Raw genomic sequence first — 25700 nt, forward strand, 5'->3', positions numbered from 1 at the left:
AATACAGCCACACGTGTTATAAAAAACGCTTCAAGTCAATGTTTAATGAATATTAAGTGCATTCATTTTACAAAGTTTGGGGTTTGTTTTAACGGTGTGCAGTATTTAGTAGATACAAAATAAAACTTGTTTTATGTAATCAAAAATGTTCAGGTAAAGAACAATATTTTACACATTAGAGAATCTGTACAGGTATTTACAGAAGTGTCTCGTTTAAACTCTACTATTTACACACACAAACACACATATCCAGATCAGAACGGCAGTAAGTAAGATATGAGTTTTCACCTTTTTATATTGTTTCCTTTCTGAAATAAAAGGCTTAGGGCTTTTCCTGCTGTGCACATTTTCAACAGAAATAGCTGCCAAAACAAAACCCTCACTTCTCTAAAGGTTAGGACTTATTAGGGCAGAGGTGTCTATCAATTTCTCTGGATTACCTGCAATTAAAATTTTGAACCTCCTAATTTAAGGACCTTTGAATTTACATATTCGGATTCTACACTTATTTCATAAAATGTTGAAAGTATGTTGTAAAGGGAAGCAATACTTTTAAGCTAGCACGAAATGGCAATTGTAGTTTAATTGCAAAAGTTGGCTTTTTAAATACAAATAATTGTGCATACAGGTTCCAAATAATTGCTCTGCTTGGCTGCAATGCTAAGCCACAAATTATGGCTTCTCTAATCACACTCATTGCCCATTAATAAAACCGGTGAACAAACAACAGAGTGGCTGGCTTAGCAGCACCTGGTTTCTTTTCTCCAAACCATGACTGGGAAGGCAAAAAGAAACTTTGGCTTCAGACTATGGTTTATTGTGATGGGAAAACCACAAGCACTGGTTGGGACATAATGCTAAGCCAGGAGCTCTGTGGTTTGTTTCCCAGGTGAACTAATGGAAGAGTGAAGCAGGAAAGCTTGAGTTGTGTGCACAGTACGGTTAAACAAGCCATATTTCATGGTTTAGTGGTTTAGCATTATGTCTAATGCTGCCATTGTGTTGGCTCATCTGAGGAAACACTTGCAAATACTGATGTATTCCTGCCAAAATATGCTAACTTTGTATGATCTATAATAAGGACTGTATGTACAGTACATCTTTGAACAAATGCCATTGGGTAATATACTGCAAAATTTCACAATCTGTGCTTTCTGAAAACTGAGAGAAAAGAGGAGGCTGTTGTTTAACAACCAACCCTCTTGTGTTTTCTAGTGGTCAACATTTCTCTGTGACATTCTAAATCAGGGTGGGGAATCTATGGCCCTCCAGATATTGTTGGACTACAATGCCCATCATCCTGACTATTGACCAGGATGGTAAGGGCTGATGGAAGTTGGGAATCCAACAACTTCTGTAAGGCAACAGGTTCTCTGTCTGTTTTTAAATCAATAGCATGAGGTGTTTCAGCTCAAAGAATTCAACTTCCCATGTGCTAGGAATTGATCATCTGCTGTCCTCGAAGTTTTAACAAAATAATGGCTTCAGACACAGTGGAATGCAGAGGAACGTGAAGTACTATAGTGTCTTGCACTTCAACTTCCCCTAACCGTTCTTTATAATCCCAAATGGAACTTCTAAGGAGAGATATGAAAGTTTCACTCTAGGCAATTCAGGTAACAGGAAAGACAGGTTGTATGCACTTCCTGTTTCCTCTGTGCTCTGTAATATGCAAGGCTCCTCAAGGACACTAGCAGGTCCAACAGATCTGTTTGATACCTTCAAAAAAAATTGAGAACGCAGGGCATTATTATGTGGGCATAAAAGGTGCATGTTAAGTCTACCTAAAAGGATAAGCAACAAACAGTTATTCTGACTTTGATTACATGTCCCATTTCTCTCTCTCTCTCACACACACACACATGCACACAGTGCACATAAACTCATAGCAGTCCATTCTTAGTAGCAATAGTATAGCCACTAGCTGCAGTTTGACATCTTGAATAGTTTCAGCAACTGCTTGAATCTTTCTTCAACCTGTGGAGAGAAAGCAAAGAGTCTAGAAGTCATTTCCCTAAAAATAAAGTATGCTTTTTTCCCTCACACATGTGCAGATATGAACCAAGTGATCCCACCAGTTCTGATTACTGAAAAGTGCAACTACAGTCATGGAAATGCTGCTAGCCTTTTCAGGGATTGCTCAGCTCACGTGCATACTTCAGGTAGGACACCCTTGCCAATATGGAGAAGCAACATTATGCATTGAATGGCCTCAGTATATGTAGATGTGAACATTCCCTCATCTTGAACAGACTAAAGTGGGTTATGTAGGCTTTCATAAAAAAGGATTTCCAAAGTTTAAAGGCACCAGAGGTATAAATCTATTGATTCCTGTCTTGTGTATGAATATTGCATATCCACATGCAGCATCATTAGTCAGACTGCCACTTCAGAATAAACAAGTCCCCGCCCCCACTTCAGAATTTATGTATATCTTTTATGGCATGGTATATACCCAAAGGGTTATATAAGATCAAATAAAATTACATGTAAAGCCTATATGGATGTAATACTACTTTTCATATAAATATATTTTAAAAATTAACTTCCTTTCTACCAATCATTTCTTTAGTCTGTAGAACAATCTGAATTTTGACACATCTTTTCTGATACATTTTTTCTCCTAAGAAATGTTAATGAATTCAGTAGAGTGTCATGGGGTTATATTTCTGAAGATATGCACTGCTCAACCAGACAGAAACACAGTTACACTTGTGTGTGAGGGAGGTTCAAACACAATTGCTTACCAAAATACGTACCTGAGCTGGACTTTTGTTTAACCTGACAGCAACAGAAGCAAATGTTTTTCCTGAAGGTCCTTTCTTCTGACATTCCAATAGAATCTCCCGGTCATCATTTCTATAATAAACATACAAGGGTAACTTCAACATCTGAACACTGTTTTGAACTAAGTCTATCTATGTCAACACTTCACACTCGAAATAAGTTTTTAAAACTTAAAAGTCTGTTAATGAAGACAAGCAGAATTCTGAAGGCTAATAGCAATTGCCCAAACCCTGCCTTGTAAACTAAATGATACCCATTATGTTCACACCATTCTGAAGCTTCTTCGGAACAATGATGATCACTTTATAATAATAATTAACAACAACAACAACAATAATAATAATAATAATAATAATAATTTATTACTTTTCCCCTGCCTATCTGACTGGCTTGGCCCAGCCACTTGGGGCAGCTTCTAACAAAATGTAACAGAATACAGCGAAAACATCAGACATTAAAAACTCTGTTGAATGGCTTTGAGGTCAGGTTTTCTCTCAAAAAAAACCCCAAAAAACAAAAACACGCCAAAAAACCCAAAACAGATTGAATGGTTGTCCTTGGGTTTCATTCGGATATGAAAAAATATTTGTAAAACAAAGTAAAAGCTTATAGTTTCTAATTACTTTGCAGCGTTGCTCAATGAAGCAAATGGAAATAAAGCAAGGATTTCCATTTGGGACTATATTAGGCTTCATGATTTACTGCTAAATGCAGACATTTTCCACAAAGGAAGTATACACAATACAATGAACCCTGTCAAGACAAGAGGCCACAATTCAACCCACCAGGTGCTCACTTGGGCTTCCAAGTTTCCCCCTCTCAATCAATTTACTGTCCCTACCTTCCAGTTCAGAAAACCTAGTTTCAACTGCAATGTAAAAATAAGACTACATATTTGCCTTTCCTGATTCAAGAGACAGGTCAACAAAGCTGAACGTACAACCAAGAAAAAAAGTCTGCTATGGTAATAATGCCCAGGCCACAGAATGCAGAAATGTATCACTCCATCTCCAACTGTTAAACTACACTTCCAGACCTCCCTTATTCATCCCATTGATTCAGTTTTTGGTTTTTCTTTTGTATTCTTACCTTGTCCAAGAAATCACAACTTCCCCTTTTTTCTTAATGATGTTTTTGGCACACAGACTTGATGGTGTCAGGGAGGATGTTGATGGTAAAGAATCTTTGTCTCCGACTGATGCAGTTTTATTACTGGATATGTCTGTGGTCACTGAAGTAATCTCTTTAGACCTTTTGCTGTTTTTTTTACAAGCCAATTCACTACTGTCCTTTCTTTGTCTCTTTGCGTTGGATGTATCTTCTGTCTCTTTTTTTCTTTTTTTCCTTTCTTTTGTTTCACATCCCAGGCCACCAGTATTTAGAGTAGTACCTGTTTCAAGATTCTCATCTGCTGTACACTTGTCAGGCAGAAGCTCTGTCAAATTTACAACTGCTTCAACATCATGCTTTGGATGATCATCTGCTACATGGTGTTTCGCTGTCTTCTCTTCCTTTTTGTCTTCACATAAGCCTTCTATTCTAGCATTTGAAGCACGTTCCACTGTAAGATCCCATGAATCAACTTCATTTTCTATGGGAGTCTCATCAGTCAAGTCTACACATATATCAAAATGGGTCTCAGAAGACAACTTTTCTACAAGGGAAACTGCTGCACAGCTAATTGGAGAATGTTCTAATTCACCACAAGATGCATCTCTTTTTTGAAAGACTTTCATGGTGTGTGCCTGAGGTAGTGTAAACACTTCAGGTGTGTCCTCATGCTGGCTAGTTTTAATCAAGGATTCTAAAGTTCTCCCTGGTTCTTTAGGGGGCTCTTGCAAATCAGTGGCTTCTTCCAGGCCAGCACCACTATGCAACACCTGATGGGGCCCAAGTAAATCCGGGCCTTGAGTTTGACTGGCATTAGTATATCGCTCCTGAAGCAATTCAGACGCTGCAAGATTGCAAGGTCGTTCTTCTCTGGCATTCCTGAACAGGTCCTCTACAGATTCAAGTGCCTCATTCGGGGCATCAGAATGAGGTTCCTGTTGGGGTTCAGAAAGATGAGGAACCTGATTGTTTGCAAGGCACAGAGGTGGCTCCTTCTCAGACCCCAGCAAATGAGTAACTTGTCTCTCTCCAACATCATTCAGCTTACCCTCAGAGTCAATAATCTTTAAATTCTCCTTAGATGTTGCTGTATCTTCCAAAGGAATGCTTTTGAGGTCCAAAGTATCTAATTTTTCTTCCAACACAATTTCCTTGTTTCCTGCCCCACTAGAAGAGGTCAGTGGTTCATTTGCTAGAGTAGGCTGTTCAAGGACTGGTGAGGTAGATGGTGCTGCACGCCTTATTTTAACAATAAAGTGGTCATTTGATTTCTCCATTATTACTGCCTGCATTGGAAGGCTTGGGCAATACTGAAATCCAGGAGCAGGAGGTATACTTGCCCATGATGAAGAACAGCTTGATTTGCTGCTTGAATTATCAGATTCCAAAGCCAAATGGATGTCCTGTTCAGAAGCATCCTCCTCTTCAAGATGGGCATCTTCACTGAAGTGTGCGCTCAGAACATCCTCAGGAACTGAGCCATACATGTCAGGTTTCAGGAAGCTAAGATGAGCATCTGACTTCAAAGGGGAGGGAATAGTCAACGACACAGCTAGGTCTTCCAGAAGAATAGAAGAGACAAGTGATTTCGGTTTCTCTGAAATGCACTCCTCACCTTTCTTCAAAGCAGGACTAGTAGGAATTTCAAACATACAGCTTTCATCAAGAATATCTGGATCAATTGGCATCTGCAGTCTAGCTAAAAAAGCTGAATCTCTTTCAGGTGAAACTATAGGCCATTTAATTCCATCTAGTACTCTCGACTCAACTCCAGTCTCTCTTGGAATCTGCTCTTCGGTCTCATATGGAGGCTCAGTCACACAGTTCTGGCCATCTGGGGTGTGTTTTTCTGGTGTCCTGAACTCCCATTGATTGCCACTGATAAAGTCACCATTTTTTTCTGAAAGCTCAGACCCTTGTAACAAACTTTTGAACATTTCACCCATTTGAGCGTCATTCACCAGGTTGAATGTCAGGCCAGACATCTGCTGTTCTGTGAGAGGTCCACAGCTAATATCAGACTTGTGAGAGTCTCCAATCATATGCAATCTTTCATTTTCATTTTTTCCAACGTTCAAAGAAGTGTCTGACATGGAGCTTTCCTTGAAAGGTTCAGCTTCAGTCCGAGAATGTTTTGGGTTAACAGTATGGGAACTTCTACATTTTGCAGTCACATTTTTCTGTGTGCTCATTTTATTTGTGTTATGGTGACCTCGCTTCAATAGCTGGTTACCTGCTACTGGTTTTGATGGGGCACATTCTTCAGGCTTTTGCATTCTAGCATTTAAGGCTGGTTTCTTTGATTTCTGTCTGTCAATTTTAGTTTTATGATTTATAAGGCATTTGGGGCTTTCTTTCTTTCTTTTATCAAGCTTACCTTCATCACTTTCATTTCCAAAGCTTACCAAGGTACACAGCTTTAGAATAATTTTTTTTATTTTATCAAATAAGTAGTCAAGCTGCTCGTCCACAAGTTTCCACAACTTTTTCTTCATATCGGATTGCTGCTGTTCAAAGAGATGCTCTATTGCACTATTCTCTTTGATCCGATTAAGTTTATATTCTATAACTTCACAGAGGTTCAGCTTTAAAGCCTCACTAGATTTAGACATTTTAGAGAAGTCAATGTATTTTACCAGAGATGTAAAGTTCAAAATAGCTGAATCAATGATCCTATGAAAATGCTGTACTGGAAATTGTATCTTAAACTTCATGTAGCTTTTCCGTACTTGCTTTCTTATAGCTTTCAGCATCTGCATGAACTCATGCACTGTAGAAGGTACAATAATTTGAACTATTTTTTCAAGACTGTCAATGCTCACAGTTTTAATTTTCTTTACTTCATTGGAGCGCATTATAGTTCCACCTTTGGGATTTTCTTTATTTTTTCCCCCAGAAGACAATTTTCCTGTATCTTCTCTGGAAGATGTTGTCCTGACCTTGTGGTTGCAAGTACTCTTGGTCAAATTAGATCTATCTGGAGATGCTTTTCTTCTTGTTTTTTTACTATTTTCAGAGTTGGCTTCTATTTTAGGCTCATCATTGTCACTTACAATTTCACCTTCTTCTAATTCATCTGAGGACATGCTTAGCTGAGACTCCTCTAAGATTTGATGACCTGAGCAAAGAGGCTTTTGGTTTTCCTTGTTCAGTTCGCTGGACTGGTTCCTTCCAGGATAGACAACTGCATTTTCTGGAACAAAATCTAGAAATAATGAAACAATTTGTTAATTAAGCAGCCCAAAGTAGCAAGTCTCAAAACAAATTCCAACGACAGTATAATCTAATAGTCAATTTTAGTTTAGAACAGTGAACATAATTGTTTAGAAGTGCCAGTAGCTCTAGGCCTTGCATTTTAGCAGAGGACAGGCAGCTTTTGGAAGAAGAGCTAGATTTTTTAAAAAACTTGAGCATGGAAACAGTTTTTATATATCAAGTTCCATGGCAACTTATCTTGAAATTGCAAGATTAAGCCCAAAGGCACTTTTAATTATTACTGCCTCCAAAACTAGCGGATAAGAAACTGTGCAAAGAGTTCTGCCAGAATGTGGGTTACACTCTTTAGCTTAACGTGGCTTGCAATTCCAATTTTCAAGAGTGGGGAAACCCTTTAGATGCTGTTGGACCCCAACTCCCCAGGGTTGATGGAAGCTGTAGTCCAGCAGCATCAGAGGGTCATGGATTAGCCACTACTGCCTTAAACAGTTTCCTCCTATGTAATCAGTTTGAATAAATATCTACCTCAGAGCTAGCAGACTGAAAGCTAAATCTTACTCCCCACTGAGTTTAAACAGGACAGTCAGTAGCCCAGTGTCAGAATATTTGCTTTGAACATAGTAGGTCTGAAGTTCAATCCCTGGCATCTCTAGGTAAGGCTGGAAGAGACTCTTGTCTGAAATCTTGTAAAGCCACGGCCACTCAACGTGGACAATACTGAACTAGATGGGCAGCTTCGTTTCCTAACTTGAGAAAAAATGCCTGTGAATTGCAGCTGTGCAGTATGATCTTGTGTATTGCTCAGAAGTTGCATTTAGTACTTCCATTCAAGTGTGTATGGAATCACAGTCGTAAATTCCAACACACTAAGAACACTTACTAAAGAGAAAGCTCCACTGAACTCAATGGGGAAGATATGTACAGGATTGCACTGCACAGATGAAGCACACTTGCCTACAAGCTGTGCAGTAAGTTCTACTGAAAACAAACGGAACTTAATTGAAACTCAGTTATGTTTAGCATTGGTATACGTGTGAATGCTTAATGTGTTCCTTATTCAAATAAAAATCATGTAACAGACAGAGCATATTAAACATATACCTGTATTATAGCTTTTCACAGGTCCTTTGTAAGGGCTTTCCATTCGGGGTACTTTAGCAAAAGGTCGCATTGGACTATTAAGTGGGCTGATTGCTTTTGGAATATTCCTCATATGATTGAGATCAATGCTCAGAATAGAGTTATCATCATCAACAGAAACTGTGCTTATTTCTCTTGCTGGAGATGTAGGTTTTAACCCTTCATTGTATAATGTTTCCAAGTGGTTTTCATGGTTACGGTCAGGAAAGCTTGGCTCCAAGTGACCACCACTCAGTATTTTGCCTTCTTCCACAGTAGCTTTATGAGGCATAGGCGTATTCTCTTTTTCAGGACCCTCCAAGACATTTTCACCTGTCCAATTACTGGACTCCTTCTCGTCCATCAGTGAGTCTGAATCTGTCCCACTGATCTCATCTATTACACTAAAAGAATCAAAATCCACAGAACTTATAGTCTCCACATCATTGAAAGAGTTATCGGGAAGTGTTTCTTGATCCAAGGGGCTTTCTAAACCAGAAGCCACATGCATCTTATCAACTCCACCAGCTTCTCCCATCCCAGTTTTTGCCTCAGTCAGGAGCTTCATATCTTCCGGCGCCCACTGCGCTGCTATATCTTGTGGGTCTGAGGTTGTCTTCAAAGGCTTTGTGTTTAGAGTTTTTGGCAGCCCCTTATTTCCCACCTTCATTTTGACCTCAGAAAGAGGCATTACTTGTTCCGATTTGGTCTGAACAGGGTTGTCACAGATGGGTGATAGTGGTGTTTGTGTTTGCTTAATGGCATTAGCACCAATAGCCTCAGCTGGTACCAACATGACTTCCTGACCTGGAATTTCTGTACCACATTTATTGGTAGACTTTGCCACTGCTTTGCATTTGTCTGTTTGTTTCTTAGCAGGAGAAAGGGTTAAATTTAGCGTCTGCATAAAGCTCAGTTTTAAGTCTTTGCTTTTTGACTGCTCCTCTTCCCTTCTAACTTTTATAGGCATCTGCTCCTCCAAGCCTTCAACTACCTTGGCAGTCTCTACTGATTGAAAGGACTTCTTTTTCTCCCTTTTTGCACTATCTTTAATTTTCATGGCTCCTTTTCCTGTTTGGAGGGATGGTTCCTTTGATTCTCTTTTTTCATTTTGAGAAGTCCTGGCCTCATTAGAATCATCTCTCTCATTTTTCCTTTTCTCTTCAGTTCTATGTCTGCCCGATTTTGAACGTGTGTGTTCAGATTCACTTTTACTGCTATCCTCTTTAGGGTGGCCATGTTTCGGCTCTTTGTTTAAAACAGGAGGAGGTGGTGGTGAAGGTTTCCCTCCACAGGGCACAGGACCGCTTGCTTCTTTGTTCCTCCTGCAATCACTATGTTTTCTTTTTCTATCTTCCACATAGCTTTTGCTTATTTTTTTAGGGCTTCTGGCAATTTTATTCCATTCGGGGGGACTACTAACCTTGCCCGTTCTTTGTTGTTCTAGATAGCTGTCAGATTGCCTGTTTTTTTGTCCGTTGTTGCTTTCCTCTTTGTTTCTCAGTTTCAGGTCCTTCTGATTTTTGTTTTGTGACTTTTCACTCCTGTCACTGCTGGAGTGTTCTAGTTTTGACAGTGATGTATCTTTAGGGGTTGGTTGTTTCTCCCTAGCAGAAGGGACCTTACCAGTTCTTTTTTCTGTATGTGGGCTGCTTTTGAGCTTCAAGTCCTTTTTATCTTTCCATAGTCCATTTTTTTCTGTTTTGTCTGGATTAACTTCCAACCTTCCATGAGAATCCAACTTTCCCTCTAGTGTGCTGCCTAGATTTTGGTGTGCTTTTGTTTTGTATCTGTAGTTATTCTCACTGCCATGATGCTCATTATGTTTCGTTTCTTTTTTTCCTTTTTCTTTGTCATAAGAGCTGTCAACACTTGCAAGCTTTACATGAGTACCATCGCTGCAAAGCTGTTCAGGATGAGATTGAGATATGTACAGAGTGTCTCCTTTTTCTGGAGGCAATTTCTTGTTTTCTGTACCCCAAGGTTTGTCCGTAGGCACGGCTTGGGTAGTTCTAGAATCAGTTCTTGAATTGTTCTCTGGAACTAAATCTCTGAATTTATTTTTCAGTTTTGATCCCTCCAAGTTTCTTGCATTATTAGTTGATGCTGGGAAGTATGTTCTACCATAGGTATTCGGATGAACTTGAAATTCTGTTAACCTGTTTAGAAAGAGATTGTATTACTATACTACATTTCAAAAGTTATTTGAGATTTAAGCAAACTCCAAATTCTACTAAAATCTAAATGCCGTGGTGAGAATAAGCATTTAAAAGTCTTAAATAAATATTTAATCTTCCTTTTACTTTTAAAGGAAGAAAAGGTCCACACCATGGCATTCTTTATGAAGTTGGCTTGTATCAACAAAGCATAGTTAAGATTAACCAGTTTGGATGGGGACCTTCTATTTAGGATTTATACAAACAAACAGAAAGGATAACACTGTTGAAATTATCATTGGTGCTATAAAGCCTGTTCAAAGCATGTCCTCAACCACACACTTTAGGAATATTCTCACCACACACATTTCACTCTGCTGCTCTCAGCAGGCTAGAATCAAGAAAGGTAGGGGGCAACATTGCATCTCTGCTTACACTGACAGCAGACCGCTAACTCTTTGGGAGAGCAACACACATTTCTTACTGTTAAAATACTCTTGCTTAAAAGTTCACACAATAATTGAAGAATCGTGCCCAAGGCAATAATTTAGTAGTCCATGTCTGACAAACATATAATCAGGCTTAAGCATCCTTCCCTCAGCAGGCATAGCAACAGAACCTGCACAAACCCTGCTTGCATTGTTGCTTTTCTCCCAGTAATTTTGAGAGTCAGGGTCCCATAGGATTTGTCCAAATCAGTTGAGAGCTCTTCTAATGAGCTGTCGTTCCCTTTTAAAATGACAATCCCCATTTAATGTTTTCTCCCCCCCCCCCACTTCCTAATATAGTAACATACCAGAACCAAAATAGGCAGAAAAAGAGAGCCTTAACTCATAGCCTCTCTAGTTAACCTGGTCCCAATCACCCAGCACATGCTTTACACAGGGCAGCCCCGTTTCAGGAATGCTGTTCCCAGGGATCCTTGCCTGGTGCCAATGTGGTTGCCATGAGATGAAAATGATATGCTTCAGCTGCAACAATTTGTTTACAAATGTTGATGGCTTGGGGCTTTGTTGAAGCCAGTCTGGTCCTTTCAGCTTTTAAAATTAAGATAGAATGAGAACTGAACATCATTTAATTTGCTCATAGCTTCCTTAAAAAAGAAACAAGTCTCAAAGCAACTTCCTACTGATAAGTACATGCCAATTGCAGATACCTCAAAACAGTACAACACATTAAAAGTGTTCATCCACATTAAAAAGGTAAAGGTAAAGGACCCCTGACAGTTATGTCCAGTCACGAACAACTCTCGGTTTGCGGCGCTCATCTCGCTTTACTGGCCGAGGGAGCTGGCGTTTGTCCACAGACAGTTTTTCTGGGTCATGTGGCCAGCATGACTAAGCCGCTTCTGGCAAACTCAGAGCAGCGCACGGAAATGCCATTTACCTTCCCGCCGGAGAGGTGCCTATTTATCTACTTGCACTTGACGTGCTTTCGAACTGCTAGGTTGGCAGGAGCTGGGACCGAGCAACGGGAGCTCACCCCGTTGCGGGGATTCAAACCGCCAACCTTTTGATCGGCAAGCCCTATGCTCAGTGTCTTAGACCACAGCGCCACCCGCGTCCCTCATCCACGGTAGTCAGCTTAAAAACAAAATACACTTCCCCTGATCCCCACTGAAATGAACACCCAATTGAACCACAAGACCTTAGTACCATCCCTGGCCAAATACCGGACAGAATGAAAACATTCCACATCTTTGTGCACTAGTTATGCTAGCAAGCATGAAGCTATGAACAGAATGTGTAGGTAACCTTTTTCTTTTTTTTAATTTTTATTTTATTCAGGATTTTCTTGTTCTACAGAAGTGTAGTGCCTCGTATTTTTTTTTTCATGTAACATTTTTACAAATCCGTTTCATTTGTTGAGGCATTAGGGGGAGAAGAAAAGAAAAAAGAAAAAAGAAAGGGGGTGGAGAGGGGGAAGATGGATAGGGGTGGGGTCGGGTGGCGGTGTTTCTATTATGTTTAATGTATGTAGAGCTTGGTGTCAGCGTTGCTTGTGTTGTTCACTTGTGTTCCTTTGGTGGTGAGAGAGGTTGGGGGTTGGCCTAGGGTGTGATTGTTTGCTTGTGATTGGCTGTGGTGATCTTTGTTTTCGTGTGTGGGTGAGGTGGGTGGGTGTTTTGGATCAGGTTAGCCATATTGATTTGTATGCTGTTGGTGGATTATTGTCACTGTCCTGTTGGGCTGTGTATGTGATAAAGGGGAGCCATACTGGGGTGAAGGCGTCTTCTTCTGTTTGTCCCCATGTCAGTTTCAGTTTATTAGTTAATTTTTCTAGTAGGGCTGTTTCCCATACTATTTGGTACCACTGGTCCATGCTTACTCCTGACAGGTCTCTCCAGTGTCTGGTTATGGTGTTTCTGGCTGCTGAGAGCAGGTGGGTTATGAGTTCTTTGTGGTGTAAATGGGCATTGTTGTCTTGGAAGATGTTTAGTAGGGCCAATTCTGGGGTGATGTCTATTACTTGCTTAGTTATTTTACATATTTCTTGTATGGCTGTTGTCCAGAATAGTTGGATTTTGGGACACGTAGGTAACCTTTTTCAAGAAACACTTCAAATTTTAGCAGATTTTTTTTTTCAGAAGATGAGTATCTGATACCTAGCAAGTTAACGTTTATGTGTATGTTAAATTTAACTACAAAAAAGATAGGCTTAGAAAACATCTACTTTTTAGTTTCAAATGTGTCTTGTTTCGTCTTCTTCTAAAAATTTGGACATTAGAGGACATTCCTGAAAAAAGCATACCTTCGCTGGAGACTATTAATTTCTTCATCCTTGCGATTAATTTCCACTCTAGCTGTTTTTAGGAGAGCGGAAATATTCTTTTTAAGAGACTGGTTTTCATTTTGCAGAGCAGAGTTCTAATTTTAAAAGAACACAGAGACATATACACGTTATGAACTTGTATCTGCATATATTGGGGGAGAGAAGGAAATAACAGTTTAGGAAAAAATCTCATTTAAATGAATCACAGTTAACTTTCACAAAGAACTTTCAAAATGCCCTACCAACTTTGTTCTGCAGCCTAATACAAAAAGCACTATTTTCAATAAGCATCAAAGCAAAATACATTTACGATACTAACAGTCCTTACTGAGACAGAGCTGCCCTGCACAGCCTCACTAATTCAAAATATTATTATTGTGGTTGCTGTTTCTGATTTTCTGATTTTGATTTATTTAAAAAACCAGATACACTCACAACTAATACTTTAAAACAGCAAACCAATACAAATTGGAAGATGTATATGAAGAGTTTGTAGAACACTTTCAGTTACAGGATACAAAATGGATAAATTACCACTTAATGCTGCTTTACCTGTTCCTGTATTTGCTGAAACCTCCTTGTCAACTCTTGAAGTTGTTGCTGACATTTCTCATGTTCAGCCTGCAACTGTTGAAACAGGATTATTCACATTTGTATTAAAGACAGTATTAAGTGAGCATAATTTTTTTTGGGTAATAATAATAATAATCGAGCTTTGTTAAAATATGCAAGAAAAGCCATTACATTAAAATAATAGTAAACAAAATTTCCCTCACAAACAGGGAAACCATCCAAACATGCATTTACAAAATGTCTGTGTCATGACTGATCACAGATTTCCTGATGCACATGTTGAATTTTTCAATAAATTGAGACTTCTCAGTAAAGTGGGTGTTTGGGGATTTTAAAATCTTTTGATAGCACATAGTGTACTAAAATGTGCTGAACTGATGAATTTAAAACATACACCTTGCTAACTAACTTGCTAACTAACTACATCACATTTCACCAACATATCATTGATTCAAAATACATACATCATTGTAAGTAGCTTCCTTTGCTGTTCCTTCTTCAATCAGGATCTCATCGAATAGGTTTAAACTACTTATTGATGAGGTCAGTTTTGTAGCAGGTTTGACTGAGAGAGCAGGAAGAGAGAGAGAGAGAGAGAGAGAGAGAGAGGGAAAGAAAGAGTTTTACTTGGAATATTTTCCTTTTCCATTGTACCCATTCTTCCATTAGATAAGATCGAAAGAGCTATAATAATAACAATAAGTACAACAGCAACAATAATATTATATTATTTATACACCGCCCATTTGGCTGGGTTTCCCCAGCCACTCTGGGCAGCTTCCATCAAAAGATTAAAAATACATTAAAACATCCGTCACATCCGTCATTAAAAACTTCCCTAAACAGCAGGTCCCTATGCCACATCAAACTGCTTTTGAATATTTTTCTCAGTTTCAAAAGTGTTTCCTATGTGGGACGGGGGCGGGACGCACTAGACATCTAGTGGGGGGGGCTTACTCCCATGTAAAAGTTGTGAAAGTTAGTTTCAGTTTCACAACTTCCATCAGGTTTTTAAATTATTTATAGTGTTATGATGTTCCAGGATACAGCAACCGGTTCTGCACATTTTATCTCTTCCCTGATGTCCTTCCAAATAAGCCATGGTTGCCACTTGTCACCTAAGAAATTCTACTTAGATCAAAATGCTATTTGTGGCAGCTGCTAACTCAAATTACATATCAAAGCCATCTCTTAAGAGTCAATACAAACTACTCCTACTCTGAAGTGTAAAAGATACTTATTGCTTCTGCAACAAACCCAAAACAAAAATGCTCTATCCTAACAGCAGGATGAATATATACAGGACCTTTTATGACAAAATTCTCCAAAGTAGAATTAAATAACCAAATAACTATGGATTGTATCCAACTCAGCTAAAAGCTTCTGTCAGTGGAACAGGAAGGGAAGCAGTGAATTCTCAGTGGTTCATCCTTCCTGCTCAAGCCTTACCCCCATGTCCATCATAAATCTGCTTCAGAGATCTTTACTCTCAGCTGAGCAATGCCATTGGTTACAAAGCTATGAACATACCAGAAATAACTGGAGAGCTGTCCAATCCATCATAAATATCCACTGAACTCTCATCATCATCTACTCCTTGAGAAGAAACTGCAAATAAAGAGAATAAAGTAATAATATGTAAGTTCACCCAGTCTATGTACGTAGTAATGGTGAACTACAAGAGAAGGTGCTAGAAAGGATCTTTAGTAGGAAATCACTATGAGGTGAAAGAAATAAGAAGCTCTTCTCCCCTTGCACTAGTGTCCCCCTTCAAATTGTAGCCTCAGCGGTGGGTTTTATAGAATGATAAATTACCGTATTTTTTGCACCATAACACTCACTTTTTTCCTCCTAGAAAGTAAGGGGAAATGTCTGTGCGTGTTATGGAGCGAATGCCTGCGGGTGGCGGGGGGTGGGGATCTGCTGCAGTCGTGAGCAGAGGATCCATGGTTCCCCTTCCTTCCCTCCTCCGTGGTTACAAAGCATGGATCCACATGGATCCTCAGGATTTTTGCATTGGGCTACTCCAAACTTACTGTCAGATCACATGTCTGTGGCCACAGCATGAACCACAAAAATCATATATCCACTATTTCGTTTAGAATATTTTTTTTCTTGTTTTCCTCCTCTAAAAACTACGTGCGTGTTATGGTCTGGCACGTGTTATAGAGCGAAAAATACGGTACTTAAAATGGACAAAAATAGGCCATTTTTGTGTCGGAAATAACTTCTTACATTAAAAAGATAATACAGCATCAAACATAGCCATAACAGTAATACCTAGGTCCTTATCATTTGTTCAATAATGGTATCCATCATATTCTATGAAGCCACAAGAAGAAAATTGTAGTTAAGAGGGCATCCAATGCTTGTCTGCACAACTTTGCTCCCAAAGATCAGATTCTTAGAAAACCATATGATGGGTCTCTCAGCAATGCAGGAAGAAAACTGATGATCTCTTCCGATGACCAGCAACAGCTCTTGCCACAACATATGACAGTCAACTGTGCTGTACAAGGAGCTACATATATTGGTCCATATATAACTTTTCTCAAGGGTTTCTTCCTTGGTATGGAGTTTCCCTACATTTATTTATTTTTTAAGTAAAAATAATCTGATTAAAACCAACCAACAAAAAAACTTACCACCATGCAATAAATTAGAAAACGTCATCCCATCATCATCATCATCTGTTGCCATTATACTCTCTTCCTAGTATTCTCCATCTGCATTTGGCAACAAAAAAAAAAAAAGATTCTGATTAGCCTAAGTAAAATCATACAGGTTATTAATATAGAAGGCAATCCATCAGAGAAAGATGGATCTCTTTATTCTGTTTTCACAATGGGACACAAGTGTTCTTGCATACACAGATGATGGCCAGGATGGGAAGAACATATTCACAGGTGAATGAGATTGCCAACATTTATTTTTGCAACAAACAGTTCCATAGCACTAAGCAGTGTTGTATCTACAGGGAAGCTAGTCAGATCTTTTTGCCCCTGGTGAAGCCACTAGGGGGGGCACAATTGAGGCTCCCAGCTTGTGTGTGTAAATGTGTATGGGGTGTGTGCCAAATTGGGTCTTTGACCTAGGTGAAGTAAAACCTAGTTTCGCCCCTGGCACTAAAGCTAACCATAACTTGACAAGAATGAGCAAACATGTGGCTTCCCAGAACCAAGATTGTAGACAATAACACTACTTAGGCCTAAGCCAGAGCTTTCCAAACTGTGTGTCAGGACAAATTAGTGTGTCGGCTGCACTGTGTTGTTGAGTGTGTCTTGAAAATGCTCCCAGGGCTGGAAATGGATTAATTTAACCTCTGATTTGCTAGTGAAACTGAATTACTGTGTCATGAAATGACACCTGTCTAAAAAGTGTGTCACCAACATGAAAAGTTTGGAAAGCTCTGGCCTAAGCCATGGTTTGGCTTCGGGTTATGTTTGAACCTGGGCTTGTGGTTTGTCCACCAAGTCAGAGGCGAGGGGGAAAGCAAGTGAAGAGCAGTTCTCCAAAGAGGACAGAGTAGAGCAACCACTGTATACAATTCTTCCTATAAAAAAAGTACAGGGCCTACTGCTCAAACAAGTCTTCTCCAACGAAAAGCAGTCTTCACTCTTAACCATGATAAGTAAAAGTGCTTTCTCATTACTAAACAGCAAGGCACTCTGCACATGTTCTTTGTGCACTTATGCACAACCCTAGTCTACTTAACTGAGAGCAAGCCTCACTGAATTCAACATTTAATTATTCCTCAGCAGACAAGTTTAGCATTACAGGGTTAGTCCTGGACTCAGGAGGGGTGTGGGAAGACAAATTCCACCCAAAGCAGAACTAAGTGGCGATATAAAACATGACCCACCACCACTCTCCGGTTAAACTGGTGCGGTCCAAGTCCGCCACTTCGGAACTTCGACCCATTTGTTTCCCTCTTCGGGTGCTGACCAGGCCTTAAGGCAGCCCCAGCCCCCACTTTCACCCCAGTGACCTCCAGCTGCTGTTGGACTACATGCCCAGTCACCACAAACCAGGATGGCTTGAGTTGTAGTCCAGCAACGTCTGGAGGGCCATAAAGGCACCCCCGCCCCGCCCTCCAAACCCCCAGCCTTGCAGAAAGCGGGGGCGAGAAAGTGGGAGACGTGGGAACTGGGAGCGGGAAGAGTTACATGCTGGTGGGGGGGTGGGGTACGATGCCGTTCGGGGAGAGACAATATATAGATAACTCGGGAGATGTGCTCGTGGGAATGCCGCCGCGGGGATCGGCAGGGGTTCCGGGCAGGTGAGGCAGCCACTCTCCCACCCGCTTGATCCCCACGAGAGAAAAACACCCCCACTCCCTTCCCGGGCCACTTATTTCTACAAACCGGAATAACGCGCGCCGTGCCGCCTCCGCTGCTCCTCCTCACTTTCGCTCCCTCGGCCGGCGGCCGCCGCTGCCTCTCTCGCTGACAACACTCCCCCCACCCCAAAACACCGCCACCTTCGCCGCCGCCAAACGGGAGAGGTGGCGCCCGGAAGAGCCCGGCCAATCACCGGAGACGCTGGGGCGCGCGCCGTGCCTCGACGTCAGCAGCTCCCACCTCCGCCACAGAAACGCTTGGCGCCAAAAGGAAGCGACAAGGCCCGCCCCTTGGGGATGCAGGCAGGCCGGGCGGGTTTTCTTCGCCGGAGCTGCTTCGACGAGCGGCTCCGCTGGGGGGCGTCTGCTTTTGCTCTCGGGAGCAACCCGGCGGATTCTGTTTTTATATATACAAACTCAAGCCCTGAAGCCGCCGTCGGTGTTTTGATACTGCAAAGCTACCAGAAAGCTTCGTGGCTAATAACTTTGCCGGGGCAGAAGTTTGGGTTGGCGCAGCCGCAGAGCCCGTTTTAATCAGAGAGGAGCATTTGTTTGTTTCGCCAAAAGCCTTATTGCCGTAACGTCAGCTGTCAGACGTGCACGAAGACAGAGAAACTCTCCTCTGTCAGTTGAGGGCATACCCCAAATATGTGACATGGAGTGGGCCCCTAAAAGCTGTAATCCTGTTCACGAGGACTGGGAGAAAGTCCCGTTAAATGCAATGGAGCTTACTTCCAAATAAACATGCATAGGGTTATGGAAAAGCTCATGCCCAGTGCTTTTTCTGCGGGTACTCAAGGGTACGCAGTACCAACACCTTTCCTTACAAATGTTAAAAGTGTGGCACTTACTGTAACAACTTCATGGCGAGTACCAACACCTTTTTCCTATTTTAGTTTTTTAAAACCAAAAGCACTGCTTATGTCACAGTACACATTGCAAGCCTACGCTTGTCTACTCAGAAGTAAGCCCTGTTGAATTCAGTGGAACTTACATGTAAAGGAGTAAGGCCCACTGGGTACAGTGGAGCTTCTGAAGAAAGGTGCAAGGTCGCACTATTACCGTAAGTCTTCAAGGTGCTGCTATATTATTTGCTGTTGGAGTAAGTAATAGACCTCAAATGAGCAACGGTTCAGCATTTTTTAAAAAGGTATCTAGCAATCCATCTGTCATCTCCCAGGTAAAGAGGAAGGGAAAAGGATGACTGAAGTTGGCTGTTGGATAATTTTTTGTGGTTTTGGAAACTCAGCAAATAAGATAAGACCTTTGCAACTGAATTTTATGTATGCTTTCTCAGCAGAAAGCCCTGGAGTTCAATGTGACATACTGTCATGTAGTGTATAGCTGCTATAGCACATACAGTTAATTACATCTTGTACCAACTAGTGGTTAAAAAGATTGATTGTAAATTTTCAGATCTCCTTTGACCTAAAAAGTTAACTCTGTCATTTGCTGCCTTTGTTCCAGCTATCCCATATAGTTTTTAAGGTTCATTACAACAGCAATACTTTTGATAGCAGCAACTTTGTCTTTTGGCATACAAACTTGTTCGCATGCAACAAAGTGCTTTTGGCCACTTCCATTTAAGGTGCTCTGTGCAATCTAACCCTTTGTATATTTATTTGAGACTTAATCTGAATAAACTCCATTCAACTTTATCCCTGGTAAGTGTGTTTAAGATTGCAGCTGTGCGGTCCTGTCCTGTGCAGGTTTAGGTGTGTCAGGGATTGTTGCCTAGAAATAATGGACTTGTAAGCTTAATTTTCCATAAGACTTGCTGGGCTTTTGATGTTTTGTCCCCAGAGCACAGGCCCTGCTATTCAGTACAGTATAGTGCTAGAGGACCACAACCCTGAGTATTTTCATGCCGTTTTTAAACTATTCCCACTACCCTTGAAAACCCATTTCTCTCCTCGCTCTAACATAAACTGATGTAGCTCCATCTAACTGGGAAAAGGTTTTGTTGCTGTTGTTGTTTATCAGCACACTTTTGTTTTAGTTACAGGTAGGTAGCCGTGTTGGTCTGCCTAGTTGAAACAAAATAAAATAAAACAATTCCTTCCAATAGCACTTTAGAGACCAACTAAGTTAGTTATTGGTATGAGCTTTCTTCTTAGTTGGTCTCCAAGGTGCTACGGTCACGACTGGACCTAATGGTCAGGGGTCCCTTTACCTTTACTTTTTAAGGTGCTACTGGAAGGATTTATTTTATTTTATTTTTTATTTTGTTTTGTTTGTTTGTGCGGAAGTACGTCCCAATGGGATGTTCCCAGTGCTTTAAAGCCCAAAAGCCCTGCAGCCGCCGCGTTTCTGTTTTTATCTAACCCAAACCCGGCTTTTGAGGGACTTGGCGCAAAAACCCCGCGCAACTTCAGCCTACAGCGTAGGAGAGGATGGAAATCCTATTTATCCCAGTGCGCAACGCTCTAAAGTCTAAACTATGCAGAGTTGCTACGAAGGTAAGTCGCCGTGCATGCTGGTATGAGTAGTTTTTGTGCGTGTGTGTCTCTGCAAGAGGCGGGTGAAAAAGCAAAGGCCGAGACCATCCCTCCTCCGCCTTGGTTTGTCGCCGGGAGATGACGCGGCGTATACACGGGGAAAACGAAAGTCGCTCTTCTTCCCCACGTGTCGCGCAGCAGCAGCGGGTGGCGGAGGGCGCTAGCTGGCTGCCTCCGCGCGCGCACGCCCACCGCCCGTTACCTGGGTCCCGGGGCGGAGGGGAGCTGCTCCGGGAAAGCCGAGGCAATGGAGCACCTGCGTCTCAGCCTGGCGGCTCCGCTGCAGATGGTCGCGCAGAGGAACGAGAGGAGCAGCGGCGAGCTCAGCAGGTTCCTCGCCAAACAGGTGGGAGAGCAACAATAGCGGCAGCGGCAGCGGCGCCCTCTTCGCCCTCCGCAGTCGTGGGGGGAGGGCGGTGATGGACATGGAGCTGGGGGAGGGGGCAGCCAGGCAGCCTTTGCCTGGGGCTGGCCGTCCATCTTCGCTGGCTCGACCCCCCTCCCCGCGCGCGCCGTTTCTTCAAAGTGCCTTGTGGGCGGAGGGGGGTGATCTGGCTGGAGAAGGAGAGGGAGCAGAGCTGGGTCTTGCCTTCTTTGTTTTCTCATGGTGGCGGGAGGTGGGGAGGAAAGGAGGCGAGATTGCGGCACAGTCCCCTCCATGAGCCTCCCAGCGCTTTAAAAGCCCCAAGCAGAGTGGAGATGGTTCAAATTTGTAAAGAGACTCTCTGGATCGCCGAGGAGCTTCGTCTGTTTGTATTGCCTGTTGTTTTTTTTATTTTTGTTTTTAAGAATATACTTTGGCACAATCCTATCTGTTTACTTAAAGTGTTGTGTTTTGTTTTCCCAACTGCAAGGAAATGCTGCCTTGTTCAAATGTATATCCATACTTGGAAGATTTCTCACTTTGTTGCTGTAAAGTTGATACTTCTCTGCTTACAAATTTGCAATACTATACACACACGCCTCCACCATTGAGTTTGGGTAGTTGAAAAATACTGTTAGCCCCTCCTGTAAATGAACTCTTATACCACTTAAAGGAGTGTGTGTGTGTGTGTGTAGGGCCGAAACTAGGCTTTCTGTCACCAGGGCAAAGACCCAGTTCGGCACCCCCCCCATACATTTGTTCATAAAGGTCATGACAAGTAGTTTGAAAGAGACTGGAGAAGAGTTAGTTTCTCCAAATAGTAAAATTTTCTGTGTGTATCTGGCTTTCATTCAACCTCAAAAGAGTAATACTGTAGATCATTTGAGGAATTCTAAGAAGTATTATGACTATGATCAAAGGGAAGAGATACTGACACACACACCCCTTTGACTATGGCCCTGGTGGATGTTTGTTTGTGTATGTAGGTACTTCTAGTCCCATTCAAAAAACTTTTAATCATGGAGAAATAAATTATTTTGGTCATCTGCACGAACAAAAAGATTTAGGACTGATTCAGTCTGTTGCAAACGTAAGTGGAAAGCACATCAGTACAGTATGTGGCGAAATATGAAAGTCTTGTGTAGGTCCCCATGTCTCAGATCACATACATGATATCCAATATTTGCATATCAAAATGAATGCATGTATTGTATGGTTATGGAGCCTGAGACTGCTGGTGATTTTCACTATTTACTCCATCCTCAACAAAGTGCTTTTTGTGTATTAAAAGAGAGACTAATGTTTGAAGGCCTGTGGATTACAAAGCTCTGTAAAGATGAGGGGTCATAATTCAATTTTAGTACAGCATTTTAGTTTCTCTTCATACTGGCATTAACTCTTTAGTAAATTTGCAGTTGCTTAATTTGGAGCTTAATTTGGCTTGCTTTAAAATTAAACACTATTAATATAAGGGGGAGCTAATTTAACTAATATCTTGTTTGCAAGAAGAATAGTCAGTTCTATTGTACTCAGTTTGAAACTATATCTATCCACATTCTGCAAATATTTTTTTTTCAATGCTATGCTGTACGATACTTAAATCTTTAAATGTTTCTTTGATAATCCTTTAATCTTCCTGCCATACCAGTGTGAGTGTGAGTCACCACACCCTTGTGAGAAGCACTGTGCTAGAATTTAGGTGGAAATCTAAGTTTAGGTAATTTTTAATTGATGAAATAGTAGTATGCTAACAGCAATAACAAAACAGAGGTTGTGCTTGCAGCAAAAATTAGTTTAATTAGAAATATTCCCAACCGGTAAAATACTGTTCTTCCCCCCTAATCATACATTCAGATGGGGCAAACAGATTTCAAGCTTTGTAGCAAATTGGTTACAGCAACAACAAATTATTTTTACAGCTTGCTTAATCCATCTCTCATTGTTTTACTATAGAGCTTGAGCAAACATTTGGGAAAAGGTTATCTGCTCTCTTTGGACCACAGAGCGCTGTTCTTGTTTACAGGGCCCCCTTGTTTTATGTATCACTTTTCTGAGTAGCTACATCCCATCACTGTGATCCAAATGTAGTTTGCAGTGTTGTTTCAGGAAAATATATCTCACTGGGTACAAAACCTTCCATCAGATTTGTACCATAGTGTTTAAAGAGAACTGATTCATGTGCCCGTTGAAAAGTAGTTCACTAGAAATGATTTTACAAGGTTGGAATTTGTTTTTGGGGTTTTTTTTGTCAAAAGATTCAAAGATTTTCAAGGAATGAAAATAAAAGTTATCTACATCTTTCCTAATTCTGTTATGTTACTCTTTGTAGGGCTAGAAATTTCTTCCCTAACTACTGTCCTTGGGACTATTTAGATTAAGCTGTCATAGATCTTTAGGCACTCATTTTGTACATTACAGTGGTGCCCCGCAAGACGAATGCCTCGCAAGACGGAAAACCCGCAAGAAGAAAGCCCATAGGGAAATCTCCGGGGACCTCTTTTAAATGCTGGCGGTGGGGAGCAAAGCCTCCCCTCCCCTCCGGCCTTCAGAAGAGGTCCAGGAAGGCCGGCGGGGGCCGAAAGGCTTTGCTCCCCACCGCCAGCATTTTAAAAGCAGTCTGGGATAGCAGGGAAGCGCTTCCCGCTATCCCGGACGGCTTTTGAAGGCAGGTGGGGGGGAGCAAATACTTTTGCCCCCCGCCGGCCTTCAGAAGAGGTCCAGGACCTCTTCTGAAGGCTGGCGGGGGGCAAAAGTCTTTGCTCCCCCCTGCCTGCCTTCCCGGGAGAGCGGAGAAACGCGCTGCGTTTCTCCGCTGTCCCGGACGGCTTTTGAAGGCAGGCGGGGGGGGGAGCAAAGACTTTCGCCCCCTGCCTGCCTTCAGAAGAGGTCCAGGACCTCTTCTGAAGGCTGGCGGGGGGTGAAAGTCTTTGTCCCCCCCTGCCTGCCTTCCCAGAGGCTTTTAAATCGCCCCGGACAGCGGAGAAGTCCTCCGCTCTCCCGGGGCGATTTTAAAATGCCGCCCGCCAGCATTTTAAGATCGCCCCGGACAGCGGAGAAGTCCTCCGCTGTCCCGGGGTTTTTTAAAATGCTGGAGGTGGGAAGAAAAGCCCTCCCCCCCCAGCCTTCAGAAGAGGTTGGGGGACAGACTGTCCCCGGACCTGGTCTGAAGGCGGTTTCCATAGGAACGCATTGATTGATTTTCAATGCATTCCTATGGGAAACCGTGCTTCGCAAGACGAAAAACTCGCAAGAAGAAAAAACTTGCGGAACGAATTAATTTCGTCTTGCGAGGCACCACTGTACTTTGACTGGGGTGGGAAACCCATAACCCTCCAGATGTTGAGTCCCATCAGCTTCCGCCAGCATGGCCAGTGCTCAGGGATGATGGGAACTGGAGTCCACCTGGATCCCCATCAATGTTCTAAGGGTCTCTGTGTTGAATTTCTAAGAGCCTAGAGAGGCCCACTATATTTATAAGCCAAATTCCTATATTTGTAATATTGAATAAAAAAAATGAGGAGAGGGGTTGTATTCATTATGTAGTGTACATTGATAACTTGGTTTATTGGAGTCAGAAGGTTGTTAGAGACATGGGATACTCTAGTTCACTGCCCCCTCCCCAATTCCAAGGCAAATGGTGTTTGCAATTGTTCATGTGTATGACACAGTCTGATACCACCCTATAGTAAAGTCACATTGTGTTTTCTTTCTTTTTTAATTCATTTAGAAATGTAGCCTGTCTTGTCATGGTAATTCAGGGTGGGTTAGAAAAACACTTTAAAACTATTTTATATTTTAGGAACAAGGAAGGGTGGAATTGGCAGTTTGCTTTCCTTAAAGGAGCTGTAAATTAACTTTGTGCACATTTTTGTTTCTTTTTGCGTGATGGCATGCCTGGCAGCAACCATCAATTTAAAGGTCTGCAAGAAAAGTAACTTTAAGTTTTTAATAGCTTATAAGGAGCAACCCAACAAGCATGGCTGCCAGTCACTCCTTTTAGAAAGGCTTGTATGGCAGTTCCAAGTCTCTCATAGTAGAATGAATAAAGGAGGAACAGCAGAAATGTTTATGCTACACTAAGTGTAAAATACCTTTCCCTCCCATTCTTGCTTTCCACATTCTTCTTCAGCTCTTCCTCCTAGCTTTATCCTATTTCTGTGGGGGTTTAGAAAAATCTTTTTCATCCCTTTTTGTTGTACTTCTAAGGCAGTTTTCTTCAACCTTGGATTCCCAGATACTGTTGGACTTCAACACCCATCATCCACAGCCAGCTTAGGCAATGGTCAGGAATGATGGGAGTTGTAGTCCAACAATATCTGGGAATCCAAGGTTGAAGAATGTTGCTCTAAAGTCTCTTCTATACACGACTTGACTTGTACTGCAGTAGAATGCGGGGGGGGGGATCACTCTTTACTGAGCATCTCTTTGTTTTCAGATCTGGAGTCAGCAGGACCGTCAGTGCATCCTCAGTGCCTTAGCACAGTTACTGTTGGATAAAGAATGCACACTCCTAATTGGCCGTCAGTTTCGTCCAATCTTGCTCGATTTGATGGAAAGAAATGCAGAAATAATTAAATCCAGTGGCCAGATCAACCATGATCTTCATGAGAGACTCTGTGTGGCAATGAGCAAACTTATTGGTGATCATCCAGATGTGATGCCGTAAGTCAGTAGAGGTCATGAGTAGTGAGCCCAATTTCCATGATCCATATCCCTTTTTGAGGTGTGCTGCAGGAATTTGCAATTGTGCATACCTTTTGTATCAC

The 25700-nt window shown here is 41.7% G+C and overlaps 2 protein-coding genes across 3 annotated transcripts in view; one reads left to right on the plus strand and one right to left on the minus strand.

The window, feature by feature from the left end:
* Positions 1–65: 65 nt before the first annotated feature.
* CASP8AP2 (caspase 8 associated protein 2) lies at positions 66–18243 on the minus strand. Its single transcript, XM_082216837.1, has 10 exons — positions 18098–18243; positions 16379–16459; positions 15264–15341; positions 14198–14298; positions 13713–13787; positions 13140–13255; positions 8215–10391; positions 3877–7102; positions 2760–2859; positions 66–1977 (listed from the first exon to the last, which is right to left on the minus strand). Exons 2-10 carry the CDS (start codon positions 16431–16433, stop codon positions 1921–1923), a joined length of 5985 nt encoding a protein of 1994 aa, XP_082072963.1. The 5' UTR covers positions 16434–16459; positions 18098–18243; the 3' UTR covers positions 66–1920.
* A 2443-nt stretch (positions 18244–20686) lies between these two features.
* MDN1 (midasin AAA ATPase 1) overlaps positions 20687–25700 on the plus strand; it is a 91456-nt gene continuing 86442 nt past the window's right edge. For both annotated transcript variants that reach the window (XM_082216995.1, XM_082216996.1), the window contains exons 1-2: positions 20687–20916; positions 25370–25596. In XM_082216995.1, the coding sequence (XP_082073121.1) occupies positions 20818–20916; positions 25370–25596 (326 nt within the window). In that variant the 5' untranslated portion in view covers positions 20687–20817. The remainder of the gene's footprint in view (positions 20917–25369; positions 25597–25700) is intronic.

This window comes from Podarcis vaucheri, assembly GCF_965113315.1.
Source record: "Podarcis vaucheri genome assembly, chromosome: 3".
NCBI lineage: Eukaryota > Metazoa > Chordata > Lepidosauria > Squamata > Lacertidae > Podarcis > Podarcis vaucheri.

Excerpts from the sequence above, each read along its gene's own strand:
- CASP8AP2 (XM_082216837.1), bottom strand. The coding sequence starts at position 16,433 with ATGGCAACAGATGATGATGATGATGGGATGACGTTTTCTAATTTATTG. Across the intron at positions 15,342-16,378 it reads TTCTAATTTATTGCATGGTG|TTTCTTCTCAAGGAGTAGAT; the intron begins GTAAGTTTTTTT and ends CTTTATTTGCAG. Across the intron at positions 2,860-3,876 it reads GTTGTGATTTCTTGGACAAG|AAATGATGACCGGGAGATTC; the intron begins GTAAGAATACAA and ends TGTTTATTATAG.